Source organism: Cherax quadricarinatus, chromosome 50, assembly GCF_038502225.1.
Source record: "Cherax quadricarinatus isolate ZL_2023a chromosome 50, ASM3850222v1, whole genome shotgun sequence".
Taxonomy (NCBI): Eukaryota; Metazoa; Arthropoda; class Malacostraca; order Decapoda; family Parastacidae; genus Cherax; species Cherax quadricarinatus.
In genome coordinates, this window is record NC_091341.1 from 24,820,935 (window position 1) to 24,834,315 (window position 13,381).

Genomic DNA, 13,381 nt, shown 5'->3' on the forward strand with positions numbered 1-13,381 from the left:
AGGCAGCCAGCTTTCAGGGAGAAGGCTTACAGCTTTTCATCTCATCCCCCGCATGCATCAGCCTTACTAGAGATTTTAACAATGCAAGGAATTCGCAAGAGCAGGCGAAATATACACGGTGAGATACGGCCAGTGCATTGAAAGAAGAAAGATAAATGTATGCATACATTATGAGTTTATAATTTTTTAAATACTATATTTTTCTTTTGTATCATGCTCTAAAGCAAGAATTCTGCGACTTTTTCAGATACCATACTGTGACGTACATTTAAGAATAGCAAATTATGTATAACCAACATAGCAGTAGAAATACTCTGAATGTTTTATTGTTAATTTGTTGAAGATATATGAGAATTGTTTTTGCTTCATTTGTAGCCAAAGTGCAGAGCTTTATGTATTATTGATATGTAACATTATGAGACATTTAATAAATGTGTAAATAAATTAGTTTTTCCTTGGCACTTAGTAACTGTTGTAGTTGATCAGTTGTTCCTTGCACTCCACATATCAGTTACAACAACCTGTCTGAACAGAAACCTAATAAAATGACTTGCAAATTTTCAAGTTCTAGACTGTTAGGGAAATTGATCGGGTTTAGCACTTACCTTGATTATATTACTATTATTAAGAAAACTGACTTATTGCACCAGCTATGACATTATTTTTTAATCCTTATGCTTGCCCTCCACACAGTATTAACATTAGCACCCCTTAACTATGCATCCACACCTGACAGACATGTAGTGTGTGTGTGGGAACTTCAGGGTCCTGGGTAATGAATGGGTGGATGCATGCATACTGCCACTGTTGCTGCTGCCACCATTGTTAGTGATGCTGTCCCTTTGGGAAGTTCCTTGATGATGGTGAAGGGGGGGGCACTTGATCAAAGGAATTGGATCCAACCTTCCCTTCTTTGGCTCAGACCTAATTGCCTCCCATTACCACAGGCACCACACAGATGTCCCTCGCTTTATGCAACAGATGTGCTCCTGGCCATTGGCGTATAAAGCAAACTCACTGTAACTTGTAATAGAAAGGGATTCATTTTTAGACTTTGCCAATTCCACATATTTATTTTTTCCTCAATTTGTGTTTTAACCAATGCATTCATACTTTGTGAATGCTCATTTCATGAATATATAAACCCTCACATTTTTTTTTTTTCACAAGACTGGTCAAGAACTGTAGATTTATTATTTACTGTATAAGAATGTGAGCTGTTGGCTTACTGGGGAAGAAGTGGAGAATTTTTAGTGGGACATGTGAGGGTGGGTAGCTTGTGAGCCATGGGAGGCCCCAACCCTAGCCAAAGAAGAGGATTAGGCTGGGACCTCAGGAGGTTTACCTATCCTGGACTGGTGTCTGGGTCATCTCTACCTCCCTCATTCATTACCTTCTTCAGTGTTTGTAAGGGCAGGAGAGGCCAGGAGCTCACAAGTCCTGGACATGTTTAGTGGGCGAGGTGTGTAATATGACAACAGTACCCCTCACTCGCCACTGCCTTCAATATACTACATTAGTTTAGAGTGATATATAGTGATATAGTGCAATAATGATTAAATATTAAATGGTCGCTCCCCTCAAGGAAGGTTCCTTGATGTTGGTGAGGGGCTCTTGATTTAGGGAATTGGATCTGTGCTCCAGTTCCCCAAATTAAGCCTGAATGCCTTCCACATACCCCCCCAGGCGCTGTATAATCCTCCGGGTTTAGCGCTTCCCCCTTGATTGTAATAATAATAATAATAATATTAAATGGTCGCTGCACTTAAATGAAAACAAAAAATGTGAATTTTCACCATATAGCAAACTCCTGGTAGAAATAGTCACTGCATATAAGCAAAATCACACACAGCAAATCCATCAAGTGATGGGAAATCTGTATGAGCTCTATGGGCTTAGTGCTCCCTCAACAGGGTAATTAAGAAGTCAAATAGGGCTATCACCAATTTAATATTATATATTTACCAAAAAATTACACCTATAAACAAAAATGTGATACAGAAAATGGTGGCCATAGCTGAAGATAAATACCAAGACAATACCATAACCTGTCCATGTGAACTGGATCAACTATCACCATCCTTGTGTTTTACACATTCCATCATCAGTCTGGTAGGACACTCCTGAGAGATCATGGCTGAACCACTCATAAATTATATGCTGACGATATGATTCTCCTTCGGGGTCATCGTCCCCAATAAATCTGTCTTGGGGACTGTCATCAGGGGCATAAAGAGCTTCAGAGTCATCAGGCGGCCCTTGTCGCTCAAGTGCAAAGTTATGCAAGGCAAAGCAACTTAAGATAATTGCACAAGATGTTTTAGGATTGGACCTTAGTTCTTGACTTGTGCACTGGAACCGCCTTTTCACCATTCCAAATACACGTTTAACTTTTCTCCTAGTTGAAGAGTGAGCTCGATTATAACACTTTTCTGCTGGTGTCACAGGGTTGATAACTGGGGTCAACAAATAGCGCTGACACTGGTAAGCAGAATCTCCCACAAGATGACCATACTCTCCCTGTTCCAGTACTTGTTTTAGTCTAGAATTCTCATATATCTGCCAATCTGGTACACTGCCTCCCCAGCGAACAATGGCTGTTAAAATTCTTAAATCGGGACCAACTACCACTTGACAGTTTACTGAATACCAACCTTTGCTGTTCTTGCATTGTTCTGCCATCGCGCCTCCAGGGTTAGATATCCGCATGTGGATACAGTCGATGGCTCCAATAACATTGGGAAACTGAGCTACCTCATAGAACCTGTTCACAAACAAAAACTGAATTACTGCATGCAATGTTTTAACCATAGTCTTACATAAGAATCACGTGACTTAGTAATTAACAAGTAAATATCAACCCCTTGAGAGATGTCCCTTGATGCTGGTAATGGGCTCTTGATCAAAGGAATTGGACTTGTCCTCCCCTTCTTTGGATCGAACCTAGTTGCTTCCCATTGCCCAGGTGCTGTATGACCCCTATAGGTTTAGCACTTTCCCATGTATAATGATATCAAATATCAGAATCTTGATATTACAAATACACTGTATAATATAAATGCAGAAAATTTAGTACTAGACAGTTGCAGTAACCTGCAGAAGCAATATCATCAGCCTACTTGGTATGCACATCTGCAGCTTCAGCAACAGAGGGAAAAGTAACAAATTGACTGTAGCGCTTGGCCAAGGCCTCCGATACACGGTGGATGGTTCGGCATACTGTAGGTTGACTCACTTGTAATCCATGTTGATCCCCGACAACTTTCTAGTAATACAAAATCAGAACTATCAACAAATGTTAACATTAATATAGATAATACAGATATTTACAAATAAAAGATGTGATTATATAATGTTTGACTATTATAGTACAGTATCATACCTACATATACAATACTGTACAGTAAACCTCCCACATGGTTGCTGCCACTGATACAACCAAGTCACAGAAGTGCTGGCTGTAAAATAATCCTATTGTAGCAGAGTGGTTAGTGTTATGCCTGATATATGCACTGACCACAACTTGAATCGCTGTCCATTATTCTGCTTATTCATATAAAATATTATTCTCCAGTGCCCAAAATGCTCTACATAACCAGGGGCTTTGCATATGTATAATTGTTACCCAACACTAAAAGCTATATATCTTGTACCTTACTAATTTAAAGCTTTAAATAATGCAAAACATTGCTGCAACTGAAATATGAAAAAGTTAAGGACACAAATGTACAGTATTATACTGTACTATATTTCAGCTGTACGTATAGCCCTTGTGGCTTAGCACTTCTTTTTGATTATACGTAATAATAATAATGTACTATATTTCAGAGTACACCTTACATTATATGTTCATCTTTCAGAATATGTACATATATAGTAAAAATAAGCTGTCCAAAATACAGTAAAAAACGTTCTGTACCTGATAAGAGCCACTGCAATAAAAGTGAAGAGCAATCAAGAGCTGGTAGACGGCAGGAAGAGGGCGACCACGGTTGTCAGAGCGTTCCAGGTCCCCCTGGATCATGTTAAGAAGCTCGCAAAATAACTCTTTAGACAGCCTGATAAATAATCCCAAATAAGTGTAGGTGTAATGAAAAGTTTATCATACATGCTGTTTTCAGATGTACAACACTTAAAATTTTTGTCACAAACCATTGCAGTAAATCTGTTTATGGTGGTGGGGATCATCTATCCCACCACCTGATCTAAAACCAAGCTTCCTAAATTAGAAAAGGAATAATACAGAAATAAGAACTTTATATTCCTAAGTCTTTCTTAGCAATTAAGGTTGTAAGTACACACTTGAGTGATAGAAGTTAGAAAGATTTATCTGCCATCTTGCATATTCATAAACGACAAAGACCAGCAATCCTGTAAGGCTTTCATTGATACCCCTAAGAAAGTTGCTTGCCCATTATTTTTGTCATTAACTTTTGAGCTTCTACCTCTTACTTGTACTCTTCCTGTATAGCCCTTGTGGCCTAGCGCTTCTTTTTTGATTATAATAATACTTGTACTCTTATTTCCACTTGCCTGTGTTTTCTTGCACACAATGCTGCTCATCATATTCCAATAAACTAATAATTATTTTAATGCTGTACTTAACCCTTAAACTGTCCAAACGTAGATCTACATTTTTTCAACTTTTGAAAGTATGTAAAAAAACGTAGATCTTCTTTCTTTTTTTTACATTTGAAAACATGTAAAAAAAACTTTGATCTACTTTTTTTTTTTTTATATTTGAAAATATGTAAAAAAAATGTAGATCTACTTTTGGAGCACTACACATGTGAACGTAAATTTGCTTGGACAGTTTAACCCTTTCAGGGTCCGTCCCGTAGATCTACGGCTTTACAGTGAGTGTCCAAACCGTAGATCTACGCCATGAGCTCAGCTCACTCTGATAAACTGTGAGTGGTACATTTGGGCCTAGATATGAGAGAATACATCTATGTGGTATGTGTGCACCACATAAAACAGATCCTGCAGCACACTGTGTATAATGAAAGAAAAAAACTGAAATCATGATTTTTCGATTAAAACAGCAACTTTGCAGTGTTTTTTCGTATGTTTTTTATAGTTGTATTTGCGATTTCTTGGTCTCATTTGATAGAATGGAAGACATATTACAGAAATCGAGATGATTTTGATTGGTTTTAGCATTGGAAATGGCTTGAAACTGAGCTCAAAGTAGCGGAAATGTTAAATTTTTGCCGATATTCATGAGTAAACAAACGACCTCACACATCTAATACACGTCAGCTGGTGGGTCTAATATACATTCACAAATATGGTGATGATATTTATACAATTATTACAGTATTGCATAACAGTAAATCTTCTATTTTTTGGTGTGAATAAAAATTCATTATGTGAATAAAAAATCAAAATGGAATTTATTTGTAAAGCCTCAAAACATAACTAATGAACAGAGGAAATGTTAGTTTAGTGCCAGGAATGCCTACATTGTTTATTCTGGACCCTATTTTGAAATTGGAATATTTTGAACTTTGTGTTAAATTGGCCAAATTAACAATTTCCGATCACTTTATTTTGTAGTTGAAACAGTTGACTTGACGATTTCTTGTGCTCAATCGATAGAATAGAAGTAATACTAGTGAAATAGCTAAGAATTTGGTTGATTGAAATAATGTAATTGGCCTAAAATGGGAGTCAAAGTCGGCAAAATCGCCGATTCGTAAATATTGCTGACACATCAAAATTCGCGAGAGCATAATTTCGTCAATTTCCCACCAAATTTCGTACTTTTTGTTTTATTACCTTCACAAAAAGATTCTCTACGATTTCATAAGAAAAAATAACAAATTTTTTTTTTTTAAAATTCTTGGACACTGGTGCGTGACTCCAGATTTGGGCCTTGGACCCTGAAAGGGTTAAGGGTTAAAAAATAATTAATCATTTCTGGGCAGGTGCTTTTCCACCTCATACAAGTGGGAAATTGAGTAGTAATGTTCATAATGCTGATTTTAACCCTTTGACTGTCACAAGCCCCTTTCTGAAACTGTTTTTCTGTCACAAAATTTTGGAAAAAAAAAAATTATTTTTTCTTTTGAAATGATAGAGAATCTTTTCCCAATGGTAATGACACCAAAAGTACGAAATTTGGTAGAAAACTCATGGGATTACGCTCTTGCGAAGTTAGCGGTCTCGGCGACATAAACACATTGGCGATTTCACTGACTTTGAGCCCTGTTTTTGGCCAATTCTGTTGTTCCAGTTGACCAAACTCATAGCTATTTCTTTAGAACTCCATTTTTTCCATCAGTTGAGCACAAGAAACCGCCCATTTACCGATTTGAACTACCCAATAAAGTGGTCAGAAATTGGCAATTTGGCCAATTTCATGCAAATTAAAAATGATGCCAATTTCAAAATAGGGTCCAGAACAAACAATGTAGATATTCTTGGCACTAAAATAACATATCTTCTGTTCATTAGTCACGTCTCTAGGGCCCCTCTTATATTATTATTGCTTTCTATTTTGATTTTTTATTCATACAAAAAATAAATAATTTACTGTTATGCAGACTACTGCATTATTGTAAAAATGGTATAAATAATATCAGTATACTAGTGAAAGAATATTAGACTCCCCAGTTGACGTATATTGGACGTGTGGTGTGATCTGCTTACTCCTGAACATTGTTAAAAATCGAACATTTCCGCTACTTTGAGCTCAATTTCAAGGTCGTTTTCTTCATGAAACTAATCAAAATCATCTCTATTTCTATAATAAGTTTTCCATTTTATCACATGAGACCATGAAAACGAGAATACAACGATAAATACTATACGAAAATACACCTCAAAGTCGGCGTTTTAATCCAAAATAACGGTCAGTTTTTTCTCATTACGCACTGAGTGCTGCAGGATTCTTTTTATGTGGTGCACACTGACCACACAGACCCATTCTCTCACATGTGGGCCTACCAGCTTTCTCCTGCTTGATTTGAAGCCGCTAGAATTTATGCGTATTAATACGTCCGAAACAATGGCTCGTAAGATGTATATATATGACCAAAACAGTCAAAGGGTTAATAGCTATACCCTCAAGGCAAGCGCCTTGATGCTGGTGAGGGACTCTTGATACAAAGAACTGAGCCTGCTCTCACTTCCTTGGATTGAACCTGAATGCCTCCGATTCCCTCAGGCACTATATAACCCCTATGGATTTAGCATTCCCCATGAATGTAATAACATTATAGCTATGGTAGAGTATTGTTAGGGAAATACATTATACTATACTAAACATTATTTTTGCTACCAACTAGGCAGACACTGCACCTGTGCATAATTATAATTGGTAATGCTTGACTGAGAGTCTTCCTTCAATTTTAGATGCTGTACTTATTTAAATACAAACAAACTATTCATAATACTGAAACCTGTATATATTTTGAAATTCTTGTGTGGTATATTTGGATAATGGATCTGCAGGGTCTTGTAACTCTGTACTCAGGAGGAGGAACTGTCGGTATCTTCTCATGCGGATCTCCCTCCGCAACATGTCTGTGCTTGGCCTCCGGCATATGGACTGGGAAAAAATACATAGTCATGGCAAAGAAAACTGATGTTGAAAGTTTAAAATACTTAATTTCTATCAACAGCTCTAAAAGTATGGCTGTCCTTCAAAAGGAAAATTTTTGCACAGAACAAACATCAAGCATACAAAATGATATACAATACTGCGCTTAAACTTATAAACAGTAAGCATAGAAAAATTTCATGTATGTACCAGAAAGTAGAGCACATGTTTTCATATGCCAAAAAAAAAAAAAAAAAATAAAATAATTTGCCTCACGTACATCTCTGGTGATATGCTTGTTGTTATTATACTTGCTTTAAGGTCCTCTCAACTGTTTGTGGTTTTCAGTATTTCTCTTACTTGGCTCCTATTTAGTGATCAGTCTTTTTTTTCCTCTTCTCTTTTACTTATACGTAATTTTGCATATGGTGAGAGTGAATTCTAGTACAGCAGCTATTCATCTATCACCTTGCAGTCTTTACAGGTCCTCTTGGTGCCTGTCCATCATCTTTCATTCTTGTTTTAACACCTTTACACCCTTCACAAACAAATGTACAGTACTATATGATTTGCTACATCTGGCACATGTTCTTTATATTTTCTGCTATCCCAGATTATTTCTCCAACTTGTGGATAAACATCTGGTGTGGTAGTGTCAAAAATATATTTTCTTTCCTACTTTATCATCAGTTGCTGTCATAACTGCAGTAGGTTAGCAAGACAAGATTTCCCCATCCCTAAACCACTGCTGGTTGCTGTCTATGAATCCATCCTCTATCAGCATTTGACCACTTGATTTTTTATTGCCTTCTCCATTACCTTAAGAAAGCATTTATTTATTTGAATCTGTGTCTAGTAAGTTTTGTGTTCATGGCAAGGACATTATATGAAGTGGTCATCAGATGCATCAGCTATAAAAACCATCCTAAATATGTATATAAAAATTATATTAAGAGCACAAATTTTTGGGCTTTTGGAGTATCATGCTGCACTTCAAATACTGTAGCTAATTACTGTACTGGCATTATTCTTTTTCTCAGAAATATTATTTTAAACTGAGCTAAGATATGAATCATACTAAAAAAGATACATACAAAGCTATTTTTTTTCCACAAACTGGTCATCTCCCACCGAGGCAGGATGACCCAAAAATACATTGTTTGCAACAGCTTGATAAAGCTCCTGGAGAGCAAAATGTTGCCACAATAAAATGTCACATTAGTTGCACTTGTGTCTTTTTACCTAACAAAAATGAAACACTTTCACCATCACTGTCTTGCCAGAGGCAGACCAATACTACAGTTCAAAACTGCAAATATCCTAACCCCTCTTTCAGAGTGTAGACACTATACTAATGTTAACTACAAAAAAAAGTATTCAAGCATTGATAGCCATAATCATTACCCATTAATAATAAAGCAGATTTTAATAATATACACACCTTATAAATCATTTGTAGTCTTATGATGCTATTTACAGAATTAACCAGGAAGCTGGTCTCACGTTCACCCTGTGTATAAAGAAAAATTAATTTAAGGCATAAGAATGCCAACAATTTAAATCTATGAATAAAATTTTATCCTAGCAAGGAACTTTTATTGGGATTCCTGACCCAAGGAATATGATCTCTCTTTTCTCCCTTTCCTTGGATTGACCTTCACTGCTTCCCATACCCCTGGTGGTGTATAACCCCTACAGGTTTAGCATTCTTTTATAAATGTAATATTATTATTTTATTTTCATTCAAAAGTTCTCAATACAGTATTGTCCATATTAACTTCCAACTCCTATATTATTTTAATTATTATTACTAAATTATATTCATGAAAGCCTTGTGTGTGTGTGTATGTCAGTGCTGAGTGAGAAGGATGAAGTGCCAAGGATAAGTGAGTAAGTTTATTCATGCACACATTAATACAGTTACATAAATTATCATACATAGCAGCATGTGTGTAGATTACCCAGGATAACTCAAAAAGTCAAAGTAAAAAGTGACTCATTTCCACTGAGGTCCTGAGTAAAAAAATGGAAAGCAAGAATTTGTCATTGTAGCAAGTCAAAATCAGTTAAGAAGAAAAATAGACATAATCTGCATTAAAGGTGTGACTGACAGAAGCTGAATCAACATGACAAGCAAAATAAGATATTAGACTGTCAGGATAATACACAAAGTAGTTGTTATAAATGTAATGATAGTAATCGTACTCTAGTACAGCAAAGATCTTACAGTACAACTCTATAGACATTTAACACCCTTCATGAGGCATATCTTGATGCTGGTGAAGGACTCTTGATCCAAGTAATTAGAGCTGCCCTCCCTATTATTATATTCAAACTACAAATATACTACTACTCTACTATACTACTAATTCTATTCTACCAGTACTATTCTACTACTATACTACTTCCCTACTACTACTAGTATTCTACTATACTACTTCCATGACACTATTGTTATTCTACTACTTCCATACTACTACTACTATTACTTCCATACTACTATTATTCTACTACATGCTGCTTGAAGATAATTACTAACTTGCTAAAGTTATAAGTGAACTTAGAGGCTGTGTAGTGACCAGCATAACTTGTAATAAAGTTGGTAGAATTACCGACAATATGTAAAGTAAAAGGACACAAGTACAACTAATGTGACATTATTGTGGCAACGTTTCGCTCTCCAGGAGCTTTATTGTTGTCACAATAAATGTCACACTAGTTGCACTTGTGTCCTTTTACTTTACAGCATAACTTGTGCTGCTACTACAAACCTTAATATTGTCAAGACACTTTATGGAATAAATATATAATAAGTAAAATAAATTCTTTGTTTGTTGGGGGTTTATAGAGGCAGCAGAATCCACGTCGTATTGAACCCTGATTCCGGTTACCAGGAAAGAAATAGTACCCAAAACTGGGCATGAATTGGGAAGAAAACAAGTTTCCTTCTTAATTTCGGAAAATAAATGGGAATGAATTTTTTTGAATTAGGTCAGGTGGATTCCGAGCTAAAATTCCGGCAGTGATAGACGCCAATAATCAACTGAATCAGTAACCAGCTTCCCAAAAGCCGTAAAAATTCACAAAGAAAATACAATATCTAACATGTAAAGATGGGGTGGTAGGGGAAGTGGAATATTTATTTATTATTATTTTTTCATTATCACACTGGCCGATTCCCACCAAGGCAGGGTGGCCCGAAAAAGAAAAACTTTCACCATCATTCACTCCATCACTGTCTTGCCAGAAGGGTGCTTTACACTACAGTTTTTAAACTGCAACATTAACACCCCTCCTTCAGAGTGCAGGCACTGTACTTCCCATCTCCAGGACTCAAGTCCGGCCTGCCGGTTTCCCTGAATCCCTTCATAAATGTTACTTTGCTCACACTCCAACAGCACGTCAAGTATTAAAAACCATTTGTCTCCATTCACTCCTATCAAACACGCTCATGCATACCTGCTGGAAGTCCAAGCCCCTCGCACACAAAACCTCCTTTACCCCCTCCCTCCAACCTTTCCTAGGCCGACCCCTACCCCGCCTTCCTTCCACTACAGACTGATACACTCTTGAAGTCATTCTGTTTCGCTCCATTCTCTCTACATGTCCGAACCACCTCAACAACCCTTCCTCAGCCCTCTGGACAACAGTTTTGGTAATCCCGCACCTCCTCCTAACTTCCAAACTACGAATTCTCTGCATTATATTCACACCACACATTGCCCTCAGACATGACATCTCCACTGCCTCCAGCCTTCTCCTCGCTGCAACATTCATCACCCATGCTTCACACCCATATAAGAGCGTTGGTAAAACTATACTCTCATACATTCCCCTCTTTGCCTCCAAGGACAAAGTTCTTTGTCTCCACAGACTCCTAAGTGCACCACTCACTCTTTTTCCCTCATCAATTCTATGATTCACCTCATCTTTCATAGACCCATCCGCTGACACGTCCACTCCCAAATATCTGAATACATTCACCTCCTCCATACTCTCTCCCTCCAATCTGATATTCAATCTTTCATCACCTAATCTTTTTGTTATCCTCATAACCTTACTCTTTCCTGTATTCACCTTTAATTTTCTTCTTTTGCACACCCTACCAAATTCATCCACCAATCTCTGCAACTTCTCTTCAGAATCTCCCAAGAGCACAGTGTCATCAGCAAAGAGCAGCTGTGACAACTCCCACTTTGTGTGTGATTCTTTATCTTTTAACTCCACGCCTCTTGTCAAGACCCTCGCATTTACTTCTCTTACAACCCCATCTATAAATATATTAAACAACCACGGTGACATCACACATCCTTGTCTAAGGCCTACTTTTACTGGGAAATAATTTCCCTCTTTCCTACATACTCTAACTTGAGCCTCACTATCCTCGTAAAAACTCTTCACTGCTTTCAGTAACCTACCTCCTACACCATACACTTGCAACATCTGCCACATTGCCCCCGTATCCACCCTGTCATACGCCTTTTCCAAATCCATAAATGCCACAAAGACCTCTTTAGCCTTATCTAAATACTGTTCACTTATATGTTTCACTGTAAACACCTGGTCCACACACCCCCTACCTTTCCTAAAGCCTCCTTGTTCATCTGCTATCCTATTCTCCGTCTTACTCTTAATTCTTTCAATAATAACTCTACCATACACTTTACCAGGTATACTCAGCAGACTTATCCCCCTATAATTTTTGCACTCTCTTTTATCCCCTTTGCCTTTATACAAAGGAACTATGCATGCTCTCTGCCAATCCCTAGGTACCTTACCCTCTTCCATACATTTATTAAATAATTGCACCAACCACTCCAAAACTATATCCCCACCTGCTTTTAACATTTCTATCTTTATCCCATCAATCCCGGCTGCCTTACCCCCTTTCATTTTACCTACTGCCTCACGAACTTCCCCCACACTCACAACTGGCTCTTCCTCACTCCTACAAGATGTTATTCCTCCTTGCCCTATACACGAAATCACAGCTTCCCTATCTTCATCAACATTTAACAATTCCTCAAAATATTCCCTCCATCTTCCCAATACCTCTAACTCTCCATTTAATAACTCTCCTCTCCTATTTTTAACTGACAAATCCATTTGTTCTCTAGGCTTTCTTAACTTGTTAATCTCACTCCAAAATTTTTTCTTATTTTCAACAAAATTTGTTGATAACATCTCACCCACTCTCTCATTTGCTCTCTTTTTACATTGCTTCACCACTCTCTTAACCTCTCTCTTTTTCTCCATATACTCTTCCCTCCTTGCATCACTTCTACTTTGTAAAAACTTCTCATATGCTAACTTTTTCTCCTTTACTACTCTCTTTACATCATCATTCCACCATATTTAAACAGAGTATTTAAACTAGTTCATCTATCATAACTTTGGGGTCCAGTCCCTGGACCCATTATGTACCTTTGTAATCTTTTGACTACCGCCCACAGGATGGGTATGTGGTGCATAATAAAGATATTAAACTAAACTTCAGGAAGAAATCCATATGCTCTTCCCTGAAGCCTTTTTATCCACTTCTCCGAGACTATGGGTCCCACAATTTACACCAGAGGTGGACCCCATTATATCTAATTAAGTAAGTTTATTCAGGTACTACATGTACATATAAATAAAGTTACATAAATGATCTATAACTAGTTAATTAATGGTTCAAGCTGGACCGAAACGTCCTCATAAGTTTCATTCTTTTATGTGTACAGGCACACATAGGTACAATTATCATACATAGAAACATATATGTAAATTACCTTTATTTCAAAATTAATGTACAGTAAAAAATCTGAAGGCTCATAGACTGCACAGCATTTCAGC

The 13,381-nt window shown here is 37.1% G+C and overlaps 1 protein-coding gene across 6 annotated transcripts; it reads right to left on the bottom strand.

The window, feature by feature from the left end:
• Positions 1–253: 253 nt before the first annotated feature.
• Positions 254–10,474, bottom strand: LOC128695398 (putative nuclease HARBI1). Of its 6 annotated transcripts, none has more exons than XM_070095557.1 (6): positions 10,318–10,474; positions 8,988–9,056; positions 7,407–7,555; positions 3,920–4,058; positions 3,120–3,265; positions 254–2,764 (listed from the first exon to the last, which is right to left on the bottom strand). In XM_070095557.1, exons 2-6 carry the CDS (start codon positions 8,997–8,999, stop codon positions 2,074–2,076), a joined length of 1,137 nt encoding a protein of 378 aa, XP_069951658.1. In that variant the 5' UTR covers positions 9,000–9,056; positions 10,318–10,474; the 3' UTR covers positions 254–2,073. The 6 variants fall into 6 exon arrangements, with proteins under 6 accessions (XP_069951658.1, XP_069951662.1, XP_069951659.1 ...); XM_070095561.1 differs by having other exon boundaries at positions 3,920–4,015; positions 10,318–10,407; XM_070095558.1 differs by lacking the exon at positions 10,318–10,474 and adding an exon at positions 10,086–10,239.
• Between the last annotated feature and the right edge of the window lie 2,907 nt (positions 10,475–13,381).